This window comes from Lycorma delicatula, chromosome 8, assembly GCF_047948215.1.
Source record: "Lycorma delicatula isolate Av1 chromosome 8, ASM4794821v1, whole genome shotgun sequence".
In the NCBI taxonomy this organism is placed as follows: domain Eukaryota; kingdom Metazoa; phylum Arthropoda; class Insecta; order Hemiptera; family Fulgoridae; genus Lycorma; species Lycorma delicatula.
Genome location: NC_134462.1, coordinates 136,599,065 through 136,623,803, shown reverse-complemented (window position 1 = coordinate 136,623,803; position 24,739 = coordinate 136,599,065). Strand labels below are relative to the sequence as shown.

Here is a 24,739-nt window from a genome sequence, read left to right as displayed (position 1 = left end):
ACAACTTTCCACATCTTCGAACTTACATTGCATAAGAAAGTACTATAATATATATTAGTTTGGACAAAGCAAAAGGGGTTTTGATCAGTGTTACCCCTGTTTGTATAAAAATTTCCTAATCTTCTGAAAGATTGTGAGCGCATTCTGTCTGCAGCAAGCTTAAACTTTTCTCTAGATGGAATTTTGGTCATGTACTTTTTAAGTTCCTTCGAGCGGGGTGATCGTTTTTTCTCAATATCTACCAAATTCCTGAGCCTGATCTCTTCTTTCCAATAATCGGTTGTATGGGTGTTGCTCTGACTTTACAAAGAATCATTTTAAGAATTCCAAAATCGCTTGTAATATTCTCGTTTATTCCCTCCCAAATTGGTGCTTGCACCATAAACTAAATAATCTTCTTACGTAGTTGTGAAATTCCTGCCTGGTCCTGTGTAATTACTTTTCCTGGAAAATCAAGTTTTTGTTTCAGCATATTTCCAAGCCGGTCAATGGAAAATCGTTGATTTATAATGTGCTTCTGTCATCGGATTAAAAATGCGTTCCAAGGTATTGTGTACAGAATGTACGCCCACTTCCCTTGAATTTTTCTTCGACTTCGGGTGAGCATTAAAAATTTTCCCGTTTCGTTATCCCTTTTTCCATATCCTGTAAGGGTAAACTTTGTGAGGATGTCAAGATCTGTATTAGAACCATTAGGTTAACGGTCGGGAAGGCGTGAACCAACTAAGGGATCCACTTTACTGTCCTGTGGCTGCACAATAAATTTTTTAATTGAAGTGTCAACCTGGTAAAGCTGGGCTTCCTGTACCTTCTAAAATACAGACAAAAAAAATACATTAATAATTCCATAATGTTCTTAAATTTTATAATAATAGCTATACCTCTTTCTTCGCTTTATGTACCTCCCCCCCTTGTTTGAAAGTGTCATTTTTCAGTAAGAAACGGTATTAATTAAAATGATTGATTGATACCTATTATCGTTCGCGATTGTTAGATAAGAATACACTGAAGAGACTGGTTTTTAAAGTTGTCTGAATACTTTTAGTTATTTCTATAAAAATTCTAAAACCCGAAACAAAAATTCATATTTATTTACATCGATACTTTTATTTCATAACATTATTTTCATTGTAATGCTGTATGTATGTAACTTCCGGTACATAGAAAAATAAAACTATTCATTTTATATAACGTTACTTATAAATACTGTTTAAAGTACTTTTTTCTTTTTTGGAGTTGCTCATCATTTTCATATCAAAGCGAATAATAAAAAGTTATTCGTATAGATAATCATAAAAGGTTGAAGTAAAGGAATAGTTTGTTTGATATATTACCTTTCAACTTGCACCTCCTCTTTAAATGAAGAATAAAAATTCTTTAACCTCATATTTTTAACGCTTTATTGATCATATTGACATTTATAAACAACCTTTACAAATTCTGTGACGCTAACTTCCACACTCATCCTTACCAAACCTTGTTAATTCAATTTACGTTTATAGTTTTATTTTTTTTTAACATTAATTACTAGACGTAATCATTTATTTTTATACAACGACTAATGAATATAATTCATAATGTTATGAAACTTAGTTGCATATAAATTACATAAAAAATAGTATATAGTATTATTATTTGGTGTAATTTAGACTTTTAAAAATCCGAAAATATTTTTCGCATATATAAATTTAGAATTTGTAATAATAATAATTTGTAAATTTGTAATAATTAATACACAAAAATTAAACTTAATGTTTTTTTTTTCCTTTTGCTTATTATTCGCTTCTCGATCGCTAATTAATAGGTGTAAGCATTAAACTCTTCTTAATCTGAACATATTTGCATACTCAGGCCAACCGTTACTGAAATGTGTAGTTTATTGAAATCCAACCGCCAAAGAACACCGGTATCCACGATCTAGTATTCAAATCCGTATAAAAGTAACTACTTTTACTAGGATTTGAACCGTAGAACTCTCGACTTTGAAATCAGCTGATCTTTCTTTTTTTCTTTCCTGTTTAGCCTCCGGTAACTACCGTTTAGATAATACTTCAGAGGATGAATGAGGATGATATGTAATGAGTGTGAATGAAGTGTAGTCTTGTACATTCTCAGTTCGACCATACCTGAGATGTGTGGTTAATTGAAACCCAACCACCAAAGAACACCGGTATCCACGATCTGGTATATCAGCTGATCTGGACAACGAGTTTACACCACTGGACCAACCCGGTGGGTTATATAATTTCCCGTCAATAATTCTAGAAGGGTAAGTACTGTAATCGGTCCGATTTGAACGTATGCGGTTTTCACCGGATTTTCACGTTCTGACACCTAAGGAATCCAAAAAACAGGATGTTTTGGATTTTAATTTTCCGGATGTTAATGTTCGTATGTACATGTGTGTGTTCATGTCGGCCTCTGAATCACCTTATATTTCCAGAACTACTAGACAAACTTGGTCAGTTACTTCAATATATATGCGTCATTGATGCCGTAAAATTTTCAACTTAAAAGGTCAAGGGGTTGAAATTGTAAAGCAAGGTTACCCTCAGCACCTCGAGATTTTGCCTAATTAAGTTAAATTTTTCTTAGGCATATTTATTAACGATTAATAAATACAATATTTCCAAAACCGCATCCCTACACTCGTGCTGTTATAGTCGTCTGCTATGTTGTAACGTCAGGTGAGCGGTAGAATTAATAATATTTAAAGTGCATTTGTATTAATAAAATTAACTGCTATTAAAAAATCTATCACACAGTATTTAAAAATAACAATTTTTTCAAATCATAAAAGAATATATTACGCTAACAAATAATATAGTAAATATGGATGCATAATCTGCCATCCTTTCCTATCGAATGAAATAATCACCCTTTCTTGATAGTAGTAATATATATCGATAGCTTATAACATATACAAAAAAATTATAATAATAAAATAGTGTGCCTTAACTAAACATAGGTTGATAACTACTGACCCCCCCCCCCCACCCCCAAGCGGAGGATCATATCGGCAATTCAGAAGGGAGATCGGTATACTCTAATAAAGCTGGCGGGGACCCCGATGGGAAAGTACCTTAAGGACAATACAGAGTAGGCAGAGACTGCTGCCACGGCACGCTGAGGCGACCGCGTTATGTTTGGTGGCAAAGACTGGAAAGGTTAATAACTACAAAATAACTTTCAGTCGTTTTAATTAACTTCAGTACTGAATTCCCAGAAATATTCCTCCAGGATTAGGAATTTCCCGTACCGTCTACGAGAGGATTTTGAACAGTTTGAGAGGGTAAAACGATATTAAGACTACTCCCTGATCTCTATACAGCTTCTTAACTGTTCGTGAAGCTTGCATTTTATATGTTATGATTTCTATTATATCTCAGCTACGGAAAATTCCATTGGCTCCCTTTTAATTTTCAAATTTCATCTGACACAATGAAACAAAAATTTATAATCTGCGTTCAATAAAAATGATTTTTCAAAACCGTTGTAAAATTTAACACTAAAAGTTGATTAATTACGTTATTTATTGTTTCTATAGGTGGACCTCAGCCAGTTCTGTGTGAAAGTGTTGAATGCATCCGATCAGGTAATATAAATGCAACATTTAAAATAGTATATACACATACATAATAAAAATGTTGTTTATGCGATTGATATATACGAGGTACGGCTATTAAATAATGAGACTAATGCTGTAATATTTTATTTTGAATTGATTCACGTTTAGTTATTATCTCCTTCAATATACACCCCTCCTCAATCCCTACAACGCTCCAAGCGAATTTTCCACTGTTCGAAACAGTGCTGGAAGTGTTCTTCTGTGAGTTCTATCATGAGGCGTGCTGCTTTTTTTTTCACAGCTTCAACGGTCTGAAATCTTATTCCTTTTAATGCAGATTTGACCTTGGGGAACAGATAAAAGTAACATGGTGCCAGGTCAAGCGAATAAGCCGGCCTCCGTGGCGCGAGTGGTAGCGTCTCGGCCTTTGATTTGGAGGTCCTGGATTCGAATCCCGGTCAGGCATGGCATTTTTCACACGCGCTACAAAACATTCATCTCATCCTATGCGGAATGAATTGCTTGAGGACCCGGAGGTGAAAAAAAAAAGATCGAGCGAATAAAGCGGATAGTCTAACACTGGGATATTATATTTTGCTAAAAACCTCTTGACGGACAATGCAGTGTAACCTATCAGGTTGGTCTAGTGGTAAACGCGTCTTCCCAAATCAGCTGCGAGAGTTTCAGTGTTCAAGTCCTAGTTAAGTCAGTTATTTTTACAAGGATTTGAATACCAGATCGTGGATATCGGTGTTCTTTTTTGGCTGGGTTTCAATTAACCTCGCATCTCAGGAACGGTCGAACTGAGACTTTACAAGAATACACTTCATTTACACTCATACATATCATCCTCTAAAGTAATACCTGAACGGTAATTCTCGGAGGCTAAACAGGAAAAAGAAGAAGAAGACAATGTAGTGTGAGCCGGTTCGTTGTCCTGATGAACCCATGACTTGTTCTTCCCATAATCGGGTCGTTTTTTTCCGAGTTGAGCAAGGACCTCAAGGTAGTAATGTTGATTAATATTTTACCCTTATAGGTACCTAATAGGTACCGATCCCATGAATATAGAAAAAATCAATTATCATCGCTTTGAATTTTGATTAGGTCATTCGAGCTTTTTTAGCTCTCGGTGAAGTTGGGGCCTTTCAACGCATGGATTGACGCTTAGATTTATCACATGTTATCACTCCAAGTTTTTCATTTTCAGTGGCATTCAAAGTGTCAGAAAAACCATTTTCACGAGCTTCTTTTTGTTAGATTGTAAAAATTTTAGCCACCATTTTCGCGTAAACTTTTTGCATGTTAAAATTGTTATGTAAAATTTGCCTTACGCGTTCTTTATCAATTCCTACAGTTTCAGCAATCGCACGAAACGTTAACCGACGGTCAGATCGGATTAGATTACATATTTTTTCAATATTTTTATCCGTTTTTGACGTGGAAGGGCGACCCGGGCGAACATTCAACACCTTCGCGGCTATCTTGGAAACGCTTAAACCACTCAAAAACCCGCGCTCATGATAAAAAAACTATATGGCAATGAATTTTTAATAAAATATAAATTTTTTAATAAAATATAAGTTTCAGTAGCGGTTTTTCCAAATTTCATATGAAATCTCACTGGAGTTGCAATAGTCAAAAGAGAAGGCCTTACGATACACAGCTGTCAGTCGTACGAATTTGGCGCATGCGCAGTTCTTCTGCAGCGTCATTAGTCTAATTATTTAATAGCCACACCTCGCGTATATATATATATATATAAATAATGTGTGTGCGAGTGTGTATGTGTGTGTGTGTGTGTGTGTGTATATGTGTATGTGTATATGTGCGTGTGCGTGCGTGCGCATTTAACTTATTTATAAAAGAAAAAGGATATATTTGTTTACTAGTGTTTCAAAGATTCTCAAAGCCAAAATATTGGTTCATAGCAATTATTACGCAACTAGATTTTAATTTTTATGAAACTTTTTAACAGAAAAAATTAGAATGTTGCTCAATGCATTGCCAATATTCAACAGAAAATGTGTTTAAGCAAAGAAATGAAGCTATTTTTTTGGTGTAATAACTAAATGCATATATGACATCTAAATTTGTTTTTTACAAAAGTGATTTTTCTCTTAATGAAATACTATTAAGTAAACATTTTTTCTCGTTCATCTGTGAGAGAACACCTACTTTATGACTACACTAATTCTTCCATTTCCTCAACAGCAAGGAATGTGTAATTTTGCCAATTTTTTCGTAAGAGTATTTTTCAGAAAAAATAGCAAAAATAATTTTATTATTATTAATCCTAAGGGTTGATTAAAAGAATTTAAACGGGATACTAAGGCTAAACGAGCTAGAAATCTAGCCCAGATATTCAGCAGAATCGGAATAAAATCTCCAGAAAATAGAAAAAAAATTAAATAAATAAAAAAAATAAATAAAATAAATTAATTAATTAAATAAATACCCCAACATTCTCATGATTTCTCTTAACGTTACTACAAGAAAGGTGAAATAGAATAAGCAAGGGATGCCCTGGATATTTTTTAATCTAATAAATAAAAATTTCAGCACAACTGCCAGCTATAAAATTCTATAAAAATATATTTCCTGTTAAAACAAACCTTAATAGGGTTAAAGTGGATTAAGGGGCATCATATTTACAAAAGCAATCAGTACGAAGACAAACTTTAACACCGGATGCGTTAATACAGTCATTCGACCCACAATTTTAAATTGCATATCGAATTTAATAATCTCCTTATTTTCATTTGTAGTTTCTCTTTTTTTTTAATCCGAGAATATCTCAGTCATCTAACTTCCATAAAAATAATTAAATATGACCTAAAACGAATATAATCCTCCCAAAGCAAAGACGATAAAAACAAACCGATGACAATACACGTTCTTCCTTTCATATCGCAAGGATATGCAAGAATATCTTTGGGGGCAATGAAAATTTCACCACCCCCACAGATCAGTAACAAATCAGAATACCGTATTTCCTAACCGATCACAAGTATGAGTAAGATTGACCAATCAAAAAGTCATTAGTCACAAGAATCACAACTGTAAAAGGCAACCGATCATAATCCCCGTTAGTGAATAAAATTTACCAATTGGATTACAACAATTTTTGACCGATGAAATAAGTGCTCTCCCTGAATGCTGTTAACACCACCATCTGTATCGTATACAATCACAAAACTTTACATTTTATCAGACTTTAGACCGAGAACCATCCAGACAACAATTAATTTTCACCAAACACAAAAAAGAGAATCACCATCACAGTTATTTTATCAATTAAACGTAACAAAAATATTCGTTAACCAATCCAAATCGACTTACGATTCAATATTTATATATGAATATAAAACCCACTGTGTACATATATTGTAAGATTTCAATTTAAAAACGATGTATTTCTATAGATCTAATAGTTTTTGTCAGATGCAAACAAGAAACTAAAAACAATTTTTAGGCGACGTCTTAGCAGTTTAATTTTTACGTACTTTTAAAACCAACAGCGGTAACTTTAGCACTCGAGAGAATAGGAAATGTATTTTTCTATGAATTAAGAATTTAAAAATTTATATTTCATTTCACATATTTGTTTTACGAGTCGAAAAAGCTTAACAGCTATAGCGCAGTTTTAATTTGTATTGTTCACCGGAAATGGAAGTAATGTAAGTAATGGAAGTATTGTTCACTAGGTAATGTCAAAAAAAATTAAATTTTACACGATGATACGACATTCAGCAAATTTTACATTCAGGACGCAAACACACCCCGACTGACCGTTAGTCTCGGTACGTTTATAAAACTGGACCAACAAGATTGGGGTACCTTGTTTACTCGGTGGTCGGTCGGTAATAATTCAAATATAATAACAAAATTAGAAATTAGTAGTTACGGTAATAATTCAAATATAATAACAAAATTAGAAATTAGTAGTTAGAAATTAATAACGAAATTATCGTATTAGAAAACTTACTACGAAATTTTTAATATATGAAATCGACTAAAGATATGGGTATATCAATCGGTATTAGAATATTAGTTTACGTTATTCCAGTGACTAACAGGAAATCTTAATGTATCTTAGATAGTAAAGTATCAACATTGTATTTATGTTTGTCAGTTTAAATTTATGTTAAATATCAATTTCTGTGATAAAATATCTATAAAAATTGTTTAACTCAAAAGAGTAAACGTGGAAGAAAGGAAGCTTAAAACAATTCAGTTTTTACCAATATTAAGAATAACTTCTTCAGTTAAGATAACATTTTAACGCTTTCGTTAAGTTAAGTTAAGTTAAGGAAAGATGTCAAAGAAAATTGAAGGGTATAAAACTAATTTGTAACCTGTAAATCAACTCTATTAAGGGGTTAAGTGGCCGGTATATTGTGTGCATCTGCATGTAAGTTTTGGATGCATATATATTTCTTAAATAGAAATGTTTTATATAAAATATTGAACTAGATAATTAAATTTTTCAGCCGCCATGCTTCTCCAAAATATGGATGCAACTAGCGATCCCTGTAAAGACTTTTACAAATTTGCATGTGGACGGTGGGCAGACTCCCATGTTGTTATTGATGGCTCTAATTCTTGGTTTATCGAAAGAACTAAGTACATTCAGAGTAAAGTTCTAGGTATGTATGAAAATACACGTAGATGTTTGTAAATATAATGGCTAAAGTTAATAAAGAGAATATTTAAAAAACAGTCAAATATAAAATACGGTACAAAATTACTGAAATAATAATATTAAAATAAAGTAGTTTATAAGTAGTATTAATTATACTTCATATATTATATTATGTTTATTATTTAAATTTAATTCGTTTAAAAATAACACTTAACAATTGAAATTGTAGTAATTAATAATGGAGAGATGAAACTTGGAGAAAAATGAGTTGCATAAAGTTAATTCAAATAGGAATATTTCAGTCATTTAATCAATAAATAATGCTTACATGCACGGCTATGTATATTAAAAAAGCTAATTCTGTTTTTATTAATATATTGTCGCGTGTTCACGGCTCGATCAGGATATTGAGAGATTAACAATTTAAGAATGTTTATATAATTGCAATCTATTAATTTAAAAATCCAGTTACTTTTGTATTATGATTTAAATAGAAATGCTGGTAGTTATACAACACTATCAATATGTAATAAATGTGCCAGTAAAAATAATCATAATCACTATTAAACAATATTGACTGTTTAATTAAAAAACTCAAATGAAAATGTACAAAATCAAGAACACAGTATTAATACTAATACGTTTTAAAAATAACAATTTATAATTAACAATCTTTTAAAAATAACATTTCAAAATCATAAAAATGAGCATTACTACCAGGCTTATAATTACAAAAAAAGTTAAAGAATAAGCTTAAGAATTTATTAATTGTATTTTCATGTTTAGCCTCCACCATCCTCATTGTAACCTTAACACCCTGGACAAACAAAAGTGGCTAAGCAGAAAGGAACTAATTGCAGTTGAACTAGTAGTAGCTGAACTTGCAGTTTAATTTCCTTTTCACCAAAAAAAAGTATAGGGGAGAGGATGGGTTCCACCCCTTTGAAAATAATTTTAAAATTAGAATATATATAAAATAGAGAAAAGTTTACATGCCTGCATACAGAAATACAATGGGACTTATACCTGTTGAATAGTAATGAGATAACTTTTCAAATGATTACCTGGTATATTAATAAAAACAGAATTAGCTTTGTTAATACACATAGCCACGTATGTAAGCATTATTTATGGATTAAATGACTGAAATATTCCTATTTGAATAGACAGACTTTTTTCAATTCATTTTTTTAGACTCTGTTTTACTAACTCATCTTTCTCCGAATTCTAGTACAGCTAAAATTTCATCTCTGATTATTAATTATTACAATTTTAATTGTTAAGTGTTACTTTTAATTATTTACTGGTTAGATTAATTAAATTTGCATAACTACAATAAAATTTACATAATAGTTACTATTATCTATATGCTATTTTATAATGATATTCATTATACAGCCAACAACACTATTGAAAATGTTTGTGATTGACAATGTGACATATTCAGTTCAATGAAGAAGGCATAGGGAAAACCACTTTACTCCTCGGGTTTCCTTGTTAGCTTGGTGTGGAATTCATTTTTTTTAAAGAAATAATATGTAACTTTTAGGAGTCGCTTGTGTCTACAATGATTTGCTGTTGGCATGAAATAATTATTTTTATTTAGCTTACAAAATCTATATTACTTTCTTTTTATACTTAAATAAATACTAAAATTTTTAGTAATTTATTCATTGTTATTTTATTCTCTATTAATTTTATTTATTTATTACCTTAATCGCTATTGTCATGTAATTATTATTTTTATTATGTAAAAAATATTACATAATATTTTTTTGTTAATTTGTAACTTATTATTAATTTGTATTAATATTAACGTAAATATTATATAGGGCAAGTCTTTTTTTCATTTCTAGTGCTGTGTTAAATTTGAATTGCATTGTTATGTTTTCTAACCTATTCTAAGAACTACTTATTTGGCAATCTGGTGATTTTCCCACCAAACTATTCAACATTATATTCTGTAAATAAGTGAAGTCATTTATCCCATTATGTCAACCACCATTTTTTTTGCTGACATTTTAATCTCCATATATCAATTATATTCACAGCTCTAAGCTCTACATTACTTCACTGCATAGTTTGTCATATATAGACAAACCATCTTACGCTTACGTACAACGCTTACGTACATGAACTGACAGTCAACTTGTTAAGTATTTCCCTGACCGATCATGACTTAGTACTGGATGGCCTTGTCATCATCAGATATGTGTTTTACCCAAAAATAACTTATTTTCAAAAGTTCCCTCCAGTTTATTCATTTATTATTCCATCCTTAAGTGAAGTCAAAAAGGTTGCCACCATGTATTTTTTTTCTTTTGCATTAGGTGGTTATTAACTAATTTATAGTAATTTGCATATCTATTCTTTGTAATATCTTTGCTCCCAAAGATCGATTAAATTATAGGTTTCATAAATATAAAATATTCATAAATAAGTTCATTTACAAGCTAATTATCAATTCTCACATTATGTCTTTTCTCACTTATTTCAGACATTTTACGTGAAAATAATACAGATGATGAACCAGAACCTTTGAAAAATGCAAAGACACTTTATAAATCATGTGTAGATACAGGTAAAAATTAGTTGCAAATCTGTATAAAAATTTAATAAAAGCATTAATTTTCTAATGTATGAATTTTTTTACATTAAAAAAATTTACATTGTTTTATGATTTCATTCTATGTTTGATGTACATTATAGTGTTTAATAGCAAATGTAAAAAGCTAAAAAGAAATTATTTTATTTTTAAAATAAAATAAGAGCAGATATTTTTTCAAATTTATTCCAATAATAATTTTACAAATAGATATACAAAATTCCATTCTCTGGAATATGTAGAGCAACATAAAAGCTCTAGTGCCAAAGGTAATACATGAGTCTTAAAATATAGCCTAATCTAAATATAATTAAAGTTTATCACTTTGAGTGATAAACTGAATACTGGCAACCCATTTCTTCACCTGTTTAATGAAGATATTTTCAATAGTTATGCACTTTATACTACTAACACAAATTTTATGTCCAAATAACAAATGATTCTCAAAACCATTCTTTAAATACAGCCAGGATTTGTATATTTTGTGCATCCATACTTCTTGTACTGTATTGTACATATTTATTTTATGATCTTTATTATTTATTTTATGATCTTTACAGCTATTGAAAAATGAGTTGAAACTGCGTTTGAAATCCATAATTGATAAATATCAAAGTTAATTTGAACAGTTAATTTAAAATGCGTTTGAATTGAATCACTGAAATTCTGTTAAGAAGTAATCTGAAATTGGTATTGAAAAAAGGCTACTTTTTGCAAAAAATTATCAACACTTAAAATCTTTTATTTCTTATGAAAAATCTTCAAACTCTTTTCTATGTGTCCTATGAATTTAATTTTGTAGATAATTTAACTTTTAAAAATTCTGTTTGTAATCCTACTAATTTATATTAATAGGTCCTATTAATTTTGGGCACAACCTACCATAAAAAATCATGTGGTTTTCATCATCCTACTTTTTCATAATAAAAATAATTTACTATTATGACTGAATTTTTTTTATTATTACTGAATTTCTATTTTCTCGTGTAGGCATTGGGCATAAGCCTGTAGTTGCTGGACTGTGAAATAAGTTTTTTGAAAAAAAAATATTTTTCATTAATCAAAAAGGCAATAAACAGGTAAAAATAATTTATCCTTCAGGCATCAGTATTAAATATGACAAATTCTGTTTTTTCCCCACCCTGTAGATGAATTTTTCAAAAATAATTTAATTACATTAATTCCCCTTTTCATCTATGTCAACCCCTTCAAGCTTTTTTTGCCAGATTTAAAATTTCATGTTCCAAGTCAGAAAAAAATATACATGGACATAAAGTAATTTTTGACATGATAATACTTTCCCGCTATTATATTCTATAACAAGTGCTTGTTTTTATATTGTGAATTTAAAAAATCAAACTAAAATACATTTAAGCATGCTTTGATAATTTTTCATCATACGTTTGCAATGTATGTAAAAAAGTCTGCATTGCATTGTTGGCAATGTCTGCAAAACTGCAGTAATCGTATTAATTTCTTATTATTTTTATTACAGATCAGCTTGATAAGCTTGGTAATGAGCCTATATTTGAAGTATTAGATAATGTAAGTCTACCAAGAGCATGCCCAACAGCCAATACAGCAAATGGTTTTAAATTGGCACGTACACTTGCACTGGCCCAACGTGTTCTGAGTATGGATATACTAGTTACCATTTCTCTAGACACAGATAGTGAAACCAATTTAACTACTTTACATGTAAGCAAATAATTTTTCAATTTAGTTGTTTATTAATAATTTGTTTTTTTAATTAATTAGATTGCATAAAAAGAACAACATTAAGTACATGAAAATTCTATCAGACATCTACTAAATAATTAGAGAAAAATCGATACTAAAAGAAATAAAAAATATTTTTAATAAACTTGCTGAACAGGTTTTGATATAAAGTGATGGAATACATTGAATCATTTCTGAAGTCCTACATAGCACAGTAGACAGGGAGAACAGTGTCCCTGCTTAACATAAGTTCTAAAACCAAAAACTTGTCATAGAAAACTATTAAAATTGGTAAACTATTTTTAAGTACTGTAATATGTAATAAGATTGTTATAGCTGTGTGATTTCAGCGCAACTGCAGGATGTTCTCTATTTTCCAATCAATGTTAGTTTTTAAAGAAAAACTGGTCAGTAACATTGAATTATAGAGCTTATTGTTTTAATTAAAACTAATGATTCAAAATGGTGATTCTGTACAAAAACAAAAGCAAAGTTTCTTCACATATCTAATTATATAAATCATTGATCACATGATTTTGTGTAGGCTATGATAAAGCACTTAATGGTACTCTCTATATTTTAAATTTATAAATATTATTAAAACATACATTGTTTTTTTCTGCGAAAAGTTTGTCAGAAAAAAACAATGTTAACAGAAAAGGGTTTAAACCTAGATGGAGTAAAATATCATTTAGAAAATTAAAAAAAAAAAATCAAAGTAAAGTAAATGCAAACATGAAACAACAGTTAATTTTAAATAAGATGTAATTTATATTTATAAGACTAATTTTGTGTGCCAACTGGTATTGTTTTTTCAAAAAGAAAAGATCTCATTTCCTCAGAACATTTGTTTTACCGATGTATATCAACCTGGATTATTTTTAATGTAGTATACATTTATAGTTTATTAATAAATAATTTAGAAACTTAAATCCTTACACAAAATATAATTATTTATAAATTTACATTTTTTATATTTACTGCTTTGGTTTTTTCTGATGTTTTTTTTTTTTAATTTAGATAAATTATTAAAAAAAAATATATAAAATAAAAGAAATATGTTTACCATTAAGTCATAGATAATAAATCTCATAACATGACAGTCATCTTGTAAAGGTTCCATTAGAGTGCCAAGACAGTAGTAATTAGGAATAACCATGCATTGAAAAGCACACCATATAATAACAAACAAAGAATTCTACATGAATTCAACTATTATTCATTGAAGGTTTCTATGGAAATAGTACATTTAATTATTAAACTGCAACAGAAATATCTAAAATTATTTTAATTATACTGCTTAAACTCCTATATACTATATAAAAGTATATAATTTAGATACTATATTAAAGTATAAATTTCAGAATTTACAGAATATTTAATATATTTATTTATATGTAATAATTAATATAATTTTCAGAATTTAACTGCCATTTACTAAATACATTATATATTCTAATGTGCAGGTGTCTCCTGGTTTAGGATTCTCTTCTCTACCAGAATTAAATTTGATTTCAACAGACCTCCATATTGCTAGGATTGATAGCAGAGAAGTTCTTCTGGTTAAAATGGCATACATTGCAGGTGTACTTGCTGAGCTTCATCCGAAAGGAAATGCTTCAACTTTTAGTACTGCTGCTTTCAAGATTTTGCTCATGGAATCGCAAATAAAATCAGTAAGATGTTTATGTAGAATCTGTATTGAAATTTTACACACGCTCATTCATACATGCGACTGTCCATGAATGGAAATATTATTTTTTGAAAATTGGAAAATTGTGGAACAACTTCTAGCGAGCAAGACTAGTCAAAGAATATCAATTGTACTATAAAAAGTTACACATCAAACTAAAAGTGACATCAAATCAGAAGGGACAGAAAGGCTCAATTTGGCATGCATAAACAACATTTTGGCAATGAGGTCGGTGAAGTTTTTCTTTTAGTAAAAAGTGACTAACAAGTAAATTTTTACTTTTTAAAAATTTACTTGTTAAAGGCAAGATCATTACATTAGGAAATGGTATTGGGAGAAATTACATTATTTAAATTAATATAAAGAATTATGTTCATTAAATTAAAAAAATTATAACTGTAATAATATAACATCTTAATATTATAAACATATTTCAACAACATTGTATTTTATGGTAAGATTAATATTTTCATTTTTTAGATGGTTAAATAATAGTTTGATGGCCTGATAGTGTAAAGATATTTTAACTTGTCTAGTTTTATGGAAATTGAAACTCAAATAAAGCTGCACTCCTTGAAGATATATAGAATGATTCAGGAGGAAAGGAGAATAATTTTGGAACTGATTCTACTTAAATATCTCCTTTTCATGATATCCATTATCAAATTAAAGGATAAAACAAACTTAACAGAAAAATGAATTTTACAATTCTGGTTCTAAATTCGGTTACATTTAGGACACTGCATTGTGGTACACCACTTTTTAGCAAATAATCTTAAAACTGCAGTGCAAAATGAACTTCAGGGTTCTTATAATCAAGGAATCCTACAGTAAACTCCAACATGTCATAAATCTTCTCCAGCTGTCATGCACCTTCTCCAAATAAAAAAGATGATTTTTATATGGATGATATAAGTTTTTAAAAATTGATATTTTGATCTCTTAACAATTTTTAAAAATATTTAAACACATTTTCTATTTTTTAAGGACACTGATCAAGTAGATATCGATCAAGATCCACAAAAAATGACTTTCAATGAACTTCAGCAGTTGATGGATGAAGGAAATTCAACTGGAGAACCCAATAATAGGGTAATATCACTATTTTTAATTAGTATGCTTGTTATAATATAGTTGTTTGATAAAACAACTATCAAGTTATTTCTATAAAATAGTTCTGCTAATCATCCTCAAAATGATTTGAACATACATCCTTGTCATGGCTTCACCCTCTTTATATGGTTACTTGCATTTTCCATTGCAGTGAATTTTTATTTTTATTTTTAAGTAACTAAGTACAGCCAGTCGTGTTGCACACACAGTAACAGTGACCATTGGTTGAGCTGCCAAACTGTATCGCATCCCGTATCTGTATCCTGTATCTGTAGCTGCCATCGCAGATATTTATCTGAAAAGTATCTGCCAATCTACTGAATATCTCGATCATTATAGTCGAAAATGGGGAAAATTTGCAATCATTGTTCTCTTTTACAAAAATGTTGAAATTGATTTTTACATTAAAAAAAAGCCGGGTTCCAAAAAATTTGGAATCATTGTTCTCTTTTACAAAAATGTTGAAATTGATTTTTACATTAAAAAAAAGCCGGGTTCCAAAAAAATTTACAAATCCATTTAACCTTTAAATTCAGAGATCTGAAAAAAATCTTTGATGTCTTCATCACAACCCGGTTTTAAAAAAATTCAAAACTTCATTTTAAACTAGGAATTTCAAAAAATACTTTATTAGTCTGCACTTACACCATAACATGTATACTTTCATCAATTTATATTCAGTAGTTTCTTCAAGGCGGGACATATTTTATATACCAGGTGGATGAAGAGTAACTTATATTTTTTATTTTTTATAATTGAGATAACTGGATACAATTTTTGGCACTTTTCCTTGTACCTAGGGGATATTTCAATGAATGTATGTTTCACTTGTTTGATTTTCGGACAGCGTGGAAAATCTCAATGAGACAAATGGTCATTTGATATATATGGTGGCCAACAATGTGTTTGTTTCAGATAGCTATAACTATGGTTGTATGCTTAACCCTTATAATTTTTTTGTTATTTGAGGTATTCCAATTCTCTTTTTGGAAATTTTCTCTGATAAGAGAGGCTAACTCAGTAAGAAGAGACCTACCAATTTAGAGAATTCAGCCTTAAGGGTGTGCAGGGGAGCCAGGGCGGCTCAAAAATTTATATGGGACTTATGGTTGCATGATAAGTTGGTTTAATGGTCTTTGTGACACAATATCAAAAAATTTAATTCTAATTTAACAAAAATGGCGACCACAAATGTCATTATTTAAAAATAGAAAAAATTATTAAAATTTTTCAAATTTTTACTTCTTTTAATTATATACTTACAGTCTTGAAGAATTCAAGAGACCCCAAACTCATACACTGTCTCCATTGTAATTGGCTACTTACTAATTAAAATTACCGCCTAATAAAATTATTTCAGTTAAAAAATGTTATTACTTCTCATCTCATATTAAAGTAGGAAATTAGCTATAAATGGTTGATTTTTAATGCTCCCACAGGAAGAAATCATGGGGATTCAGGGATAGGTGACCTGGCTGGCTATTCAGTACTACTGTGTTGACCTATCCATTTGGAAACTGCCAGTTCAATGCATTTCTCATTTTGCAAGCATAGTTCGGAGGCTCAGTCAAATTGCCTAGAGTTGAAATTGTCTGTTTGTTCACCAAAGCATAATACATTTTAACGACAAATAGTCCAATAAATTAGACACCTATTATTCGATCCTGGATGCTATGTATGACTTTCATGATACCAGTGAGGGTTTTCTCAGAACCAGTACTTACTAATATGTCTGTTAAAAGCCTCATATAAAGAAAATGAGGTTCCATCAGAGAACAAATAAATCTGTTTCAAAACTTTCACTGATTCAACCCTCATATCAAAATAATTTTCAATAAGTTCTTCTATTAATTGAATCTTGTATGAAAAGGTATTTATGTTTTTTTAATACTTTTGGTAATGACCACTTAAATATTATTTTTGTGCACAATCGGTCTTGCTGTGTTGATTATTAACAGACATTTCTGCTAATATTCCCTCAATAACTTCATCTTCACTGGGTCAGCCAGGTTATCATCTAAAATGCTACCCGTTGATTATTAACAGACATTTCTGCTAATATTCCCTCAATAACTTCATCTTCACTGGGTCAGCCAGGTTATTTATCATCTAAAATACTACCCGTGCATTGAAATTTTTCTATTTACTGAAATCCTGGAAATTGTATGAATTTGAATGCCACATTACACACATCGTTCTGTGTTTGTTTTATTTCTCAAAATAATAATAAGTAAATAAAATTACATAAAAAGTAAATAACATCATAATAAGAAAATATTAACTAGAAACATTCAAAAGCTATATTGAAGAAACATCTACTGCAGCGCCCTCTGGAAGCCTATAACCGCAAAACATGTCGAACCTGCTCTGAAGTGATATCTATGTAAGCAAAAAACTGCATCGAAGTTGGTCCAGTAGTTTTTGAGAAAAATTAACTTTATAGATACACACACATGCGCACGTGCACATGCACACACACTGACCCCAAATTCATATATTGTTTCCATTCCATCATAGGTAAAAATAAAACTTTATGAATTTGCCTTCTTCAATAAATCTCCTTCTTTCAGGTATACTAGGCATATTAAGGAAAAATATTTTCGTGAAACTCAGCTGAAGTAGATAGCTATTCAAATTGCTGTACGGCAGTAATGGTTTTTATTTTTTGACCTTTGTATTTTAAAGGTTTTTTTTTTTTTAAAGCACAAAACTTCATCAAAAAATACTAATTCAGTATACACTCAGCTGTTGATAGTACCACATGAAATAGAAATTACTTGGTTGAAAGTTTCTTATCAAATAAAATTGCATTGTTATATTTAATTATTTAACAATTATTAAATTATTTTTAAATTCAAGACTAAATTTAATTAAAAGAGAAGTATTTTAAATTTAGTCGGAATATAAATAGCTATTTATTGCTATTACTAAAATTGCTAACCAAAATTAAACAGAAATTAGCTTTTACATCACTGTTTTCTGTACAGAGTCAGACAAACCTTCTGAATCAATTATTGTCGTTCAGTGAATTATTACTTTTGTAATCAGCCCCTGAATCATTTTGCATTTTTCTTTTTGGTGTAACTGCATTTACCACACCTATTTTCCAAATTTTAATATTTTATGCTTCCACAGATGCAGAAGCCTTTCAAATCTGTGTTGTTTCAATTCAACTCAAATTAGTTCAGTCAAGGTAAACCCTGAGAGGTTGAGAGAAAGATTGAAAATGCTGTTTTTTGTGGATAAAATTTCAACACGCTGTAATGAATTATAATGCGTGTAAATAATAATTATAATTATATGTAAATAATTATATTATTTCGTTAGTTCATACAATTCAACTTTTAATTTATATCATGATCTTTAGTAGATACATCGCAAATAATTGAATTATTTCACTTTGATTTGAATAGTAGTTATAATATAACAAATAGAATAAAAATAGATAAGCAATGTTTAAAATTAAAAAAAAAATTGTAAAAATAAAATATAAATGTAAAATGAATGTAAATAAATATTATTAAAAATTATTGATTATTTGTAAAATTCTTAAGGATAAGGATATTAAGGATAAGTGTCGTACGGCTATTAAGGATAAGTGTTAACTTTTTTTTTTTTTGTTTTAATTTTAGTTGGACTGGGCAGAATACCTTAAAGAGTTATTAAAAGATCTAACTGTAACTGCTGATCTTTCTTCAACAGTTTTTGTTCATGGACCATCCTACTTTGTAGCACTTGCACGACGTTTACATAAAGTGAAGACTGAATCTATACGTCAGTATATTAGTACAACCGTTAGTATTATTTTCAACATAATTAATCAGTGGAAATAATGAACTGTGTTCTTGGAAATTCTCTATTTGTTCCTTCACTTTATAGATATAGAAATCTCAGATCCTGGGTAAGACAATAAACCACATCCCTTTACAACCCGAGGCCAAATTTTATCTCGCTCTTCATTTCCCTTTCGTCTATAAATAATTTTGCATTTTCATTAATTCATTATTTTACTAAACTTAATATAAAAATTACAAATACAATATTCATTTATAATTTTTATTTTTATTTTTTGGTCAGTAAATTTTTTGATGACTCAATTTGGAAAATAAATATGACAAATTATCTTAAATTAGTTAATATAAATCAAATTAAGAAAAATGTTTCTAGCGATGTTACAAGTTAAAAAGAAAAAAACATTTCTATTCACACCTCTGTGTTAGTTAAAATCAACTGATTAAAGATATAAAATTACTATACTTGTAATTAGATATATATGCTAATATTTGACTCCATTGAGTTAATAAATCATTCCTGTTGATCTCTGAAGTTTTAAAAAATGCTGGTTGCAGTTTTTTTGTGTGCTTTTGCAGTTATTTGTGCAAAATATCACAAAATTAATCTTAATAGTCTTATATTAATGCTACTTAAAATAATCAGTAGTTAGATTCACAAAATTTTTTTCTAATATTTTTTTTATAGAAAGACTGATATGGTGGAAAATAGTTGATGCACTTGCTCCTCATACTACATCTTCAATGAGACAACTTAGAGATGATCTGTTAAGAACATTATTCAGAACAAGTGGCAAGCCATCAAGGTGTGTAATAACTACTTTTTTTATAAATATGTTTATTAACAATTAAAATTCCATTTCCAAATATTATGCTCATTTTTGGTAATTTAGTATGTTAATTATGTCCTGAGAACACCTCAATGTTGTTTGTTTTCAGTTTTCCAGAAAATGAAGCGGTATATTTTTACCATAAATTTTTGTAATAATTTTTGAAATGTAATGCTCAACAAAATTATTGTTTCAAAGAGATTAGGTTTTTAAAGATTAGTTAAGGAATTAATTTGATTAAAATATGATAATTTTTTACAGGCCTAGTCGATGTTCCAGAATTGTTAAGTCTTTCCTAAATATGGCTATTAGCTATAAAATGGCTTGCGAAAATCCATTGAAACATACAACTGACAAGGTTAGTTATAGTATTAATTACTTTTTAATTTATCTTAATGGATTGTTTATTTATTGAATACACTGCTAACTCAGACCGTGCAAAGTCTTTACTTATAAATTTTGTGTTCTGTGTTATAAGCACACAACTTGGAAATACTGTGTTGTACATAGGAAGTAAAAACAAAAAAAAACTTTACTATTTACATGGTTAATTAATGTAACTTCTTTTAATTGAAAAGAAAATTTGTTAAGAATAGTATATCAACAAAAAGTGAAAGTTAGCATGTAGTTATAGGTGTCAAAATCACACATCTTGCATATAATTTACATAAACCCATTTAGATATTTTAAGAAAATCTATTTAACTTTATAAAAAATGAAACTTGAAACAATTAGGAAAAAAGACCAAGCAAAAAATTATCATAAACCTCACTCAATTTAACACTAAGTGCCATACTTATATTTGCAATTACATCATTATGCACCATGTGCATCATTTAGATACACATGATGTAAAGTTTGTTGACACTTCTGTCAAAGAGATATGCATAAAGCATTGATTTAAATGCATTTATTGTTAGTGTTGGCCTATAGAAGTAACATACTGGAATAGCCTGCGATTGTTTTCAACAGTTGACAAGAAAATAAAGGGAAATAACTATACATGTGTATTTGAATTAGTTGTTATAAAAACATTTTATTTCTTAGATACTTTACTTGAAGATAAAACAAGACCGGTATAGCAGACCTGAGTAACGGATTCCTAAAGTAACAGGTCCTTTTAACAATCGTCTGTTATACTGCCTGCGTTACACAGTGAGAAAAGCTATCGGACCGAGTTATGGAATTCATGGAAACGAAAGCCTCGGTTGATCGTTCTCACGCTTCAGTTGGGTTCGGTTCTGCAGGTAAAGAAGAAGCAGGTAAATCAATTAGAAATCAGTTATGCAAACTAACCTAGCAAGGCGTTACCTCTCCGCGAGGAGAGGCTGCGAAAAATGAGTTGTGTGAGTCGGTGTAGTTCTACGAACCAAACCAGCGAGACGTTACGACGTCAGACTCACTTTGCAGACTCTCCTCGCTAGACTGACGTCGAGAGTCTGCGAGACGGCAGTCAGCGAGAGCATTCTGCGGGGAGGACAGTAAAGGAGTGAATTTCCAGTTTGAATTCAAGACTAGCGTTATAATGTGTATGGACTTTTTTTTCTATGCATTCAACCAAAATCAAGGACAATCCATAACTTGCTACCGAGTGTAAAGCCTGTTTTATATGTGCAATTTTTTCCCATCTTTCAATGAATGTTTAGTAGATGTTATAGTATGAGCTCTGGATTGAAACTTGGTTTTATGAAAAGCATAGTTCAGCCTAATTTCCTCATAAACCATCCAGTAAATGTTGGGCAACAGTAAATATACTCAGAACTTGCTGTTAATTTTATAGTTGATAAAAAAAATACATAGTTTACTTTGTCCAACGAGCTTATCTAATGTCGCTTATCTAATGTCTCTGAGCTTGTCAAATGGTTAACTCTTCATTGAAAATCCCAAATAAATTGTTTAACAGCTGATTTTTTAAGTCAAAGGTTCTGAGGTTCAAATACTAGTTTGCTTTTATACATATTTGAATACTGGACAGTGGATACAGGTGTACTTTGATGGTTGGGGTTCAATTAACCTCATGCCTCAGGAATGATCGGCCTGAGTCTCTACAAGACTACATCTCCATTTACTTGTCATATACATATCATTCTCATCTCTTGGGTCATCCGGGAATTGCTTATTTTTCACTAACTGAACAGATTGCAATGTACAGATTAGAAAAATAAAAGAATATAATTTACTATGTGTATAGTCATCAACCAGAATCTTTTCTGTTCTGTACAGTTGAGTGTAATTGGTTTATTAGACCAAATAATAAAACGGTATTCTGCTGCATCAATTTATCTCAAACATGAAATTGATCAATTCTGGTCTGGTTACAGGAAAAATTTATTTTAAGTTATTAATTTGTAGCTAAAAAACCTTCATGAGAAATATAATCATTCATTTTAATTTTCTATAATTAATTTTAAGGTCAGAAGAATGTTAATTGATATAACAGAAGCTTTTAAAAGTTTAGTAACAGAAGTTCAGTGGATGGATAAAGATTCCAAAAAAGCTACATTAAATAAAGTAGATTCTATTCGTAGTTATATTGGTTATCCTGAGTGGCTTATGAAACCAGGTGAACTAGAAGAGTTTTATGATGGTGTAAGTAAAACTAAATTTTCTTCCTTAACACATGCATTCTCTGTAAAACATGGTAGTTAAATCTAATGTGGTACACACCTCAAATTTTTTCATGCTTACAGATAATGTACTGAGTTAGTCTAGTGGTTAAGCTTATCACAAAATCGGCTGATTTTCGAAGTTGAGAGTTCTAAGGTTCAAGTCCTTGTAAAGGCAGTAGCTGTTATATAAATTTGAATACTAGACTGCAGATACCGGTGTTCTTTGGTGGTTATTCTACTTGTTACAGCTACTGTTTTAAAGTTTTTTTTTTAGTATTTAACCATTGCCTCATTGGAAACACTGCAGAGGAATTACTTAGCTCAATAAGTAACCTTTTTTTTTTTTTATTATTAAGTAACATTTAATTATTCAAAACCCCCATTTTGTATTAAATTTCTGACTTGTATATAAATTTCTGACTTACAAATACTAGACAAATCAGTTTATCCTTCATAACAAATCAACGATGAAAAACTGGTAATAACGTTTTTCTATTCTGAAAGAGTGGAAAGTTGATAATCTATGAGTGTTTGCAATATGTAAAAGTATAGATTTATCATTGACATCAGAATGTAGTAAACATTGCCATCACACAATCCTAATCTTCCCTAAAACAATTTATCACACATTAACCCAGTGTCTTCAAATAAGTAATTATTAAAATAGTTTAATTATGGCTTATATTAATACATCAAGTTAAGAAATGATCAGTTTTGTTTTTAAATAATCAGAGATATATAAGGAATAAAACTTTTAGGGCTCAGGTCAACCCAGGCAAAACCTGAGGCCAACTCAGGGACTCCTCGAAGCCTCCCATGGCTTACCCCATGGCTGCAGAACTTGCTTCACTTCCCAGTTTGCCAGGGGAACCAGTTTGCCCTGGATACCCACAGAACTTCCTTCATTCTCCATTCCCATCTACTCGTACAGTTATCTTCATGGTTATCAGAATAATTCTGATAAATAATAATTATAGTAAACAAGCTTTATAGAAACCTGAAAAAGAAACTAAATTACAAAAGATAGAATAATAGTTAATATCTTTAACACAAATGTATCCTAAAAATTTCAAAGTAATCAGTCGGACAAAGAGACAAACTTTATATATATAAAACAGCGGTCCAGGGGCACCTCATTTGATAACAAGATTTGTGTCAGTGATGGAAGATTTGTGGTGGTGATTTGTGTCAGTTGAAGGTGTTAGCACACCTCACCACTCTAGCCTCATATGCATTCCCTATGGGAAGCCCATTATCGTTAAACAGAAAATCTTTTTTATTTACTGAAAAGATTTAATATTACTATTTTTTGTAATGAAATTCATTTGACTGTTTCGAATCATTCAATTTAAACCCAGCTTATGCAGTGATAGAGTTCACAGTTCACAGTTCATTAATTCAATTCATTAAAGTTTGTGCATCAACTGACAAATCTCCACTACAATATACATATTTTTTTTAGAGATAAATTATATCTGAAAACCTTTTCAATTATGACGAGAAACATGAAATAAACAAACAAAAGCCTTCTTTCTCTTTATATAATAATCATTCCAGTGGATGCTACTTTAGCCTTTTGTTATGAACTGAGAAACATATAATCATTCTTTCTGCTAAATTAGGAAGTTTTATTAATTTTTTAATGTGATAATCAGTATCACATTAAAAAATTAATAAAATTACATATATTCATGAAAAAAGGTTGTAAAAATAGCTAAAAAATAAAGATAGCAATATAGATAAGGAAGATGCCAATTAAGAAATGTTTTCATATGGAATGACTTCAATAATGAATTGTGGAGTATTATGAAATGAAACAACAAACTGAACAATGTGCTGAATGTTATGAAAAGTACTAAGAGACAAATATTCTTTTATTGGATATTGGAAAGCGTAGCATGCTTTCTTATAATTCTATAAAAAAATCAAGTGATGTCATTAACTGGATAGACAACACAACATACAAAAATGCCTTAAGGAAGGTCATACATTAATTTTTAGATAAAGAAGATTAACAAATTTTTGAAACATAAATTTTTGTTGATAATACTGATGTAGCATTTTATTGCAAATATAAATATATTGTAGAAAATAGACTAAAATATTTTAAATCAAGAAATTCATCTACAATCATAATTAATTAATTTCATGAATATTTCAGCAAAA

General features: G+C 29.8%; 1 protein-coding gene across 1 annotated transcript in view; it reads left to right on the top strand.

Moving 5' to 3' along the window:
- Nucleotides 1-24,739, top strand: part of LOC142328743 (neprilysin-like) — a 64,335-nt gene that overhangs the window by 26,860 nt on the left and 12,736 nt on the right. Inside the window, exons 2-11 of the mRNA XM_075372731.1 lie at nucleotides 3,548-3,595; nucleotides 8,062-8,217; nucleotides 10,711-10,794; nucleotides 12,314-12,516; nucleotides 14,004-14,213; nucleotides 15,218-15,322; nucleotides 18,976-19,117; nucleotides 19,823-19,940; nucleotides 20,226-20,322; nucleotides 22,377-22,553. Coding sequence (XP_075228846.1) covers nucleotides 3,548-3,595; nucleotides 8,062-8,217; nucleotides 10,711-10,794; nucleotides 12,314-12,516; nucleotides 14,004-14,213; nucleotides 15,218-15,322; nucleotides 18,976-19,117; nucleotides 19,823-19,940; nucleotides 20,226-20,322; nucleotides 22,377-22,553 — 1,340 coding nt within the window. The remainder of the gene's footprint in view (nucleotides 1-3,547; nucleotides 3,596-8,061; nucleotides 8,218-10,710; nucleotides 10,795-12,313; nucleotides 12,517-14,003; nucleotides 14,214-15,217; nucleotides 15,323-18,975; nucleotides 19,118-19,822; nucleotides 19,941-20,225; nucleotides 20,323-22,376; nucleotides 22,554-24,739) is intronic.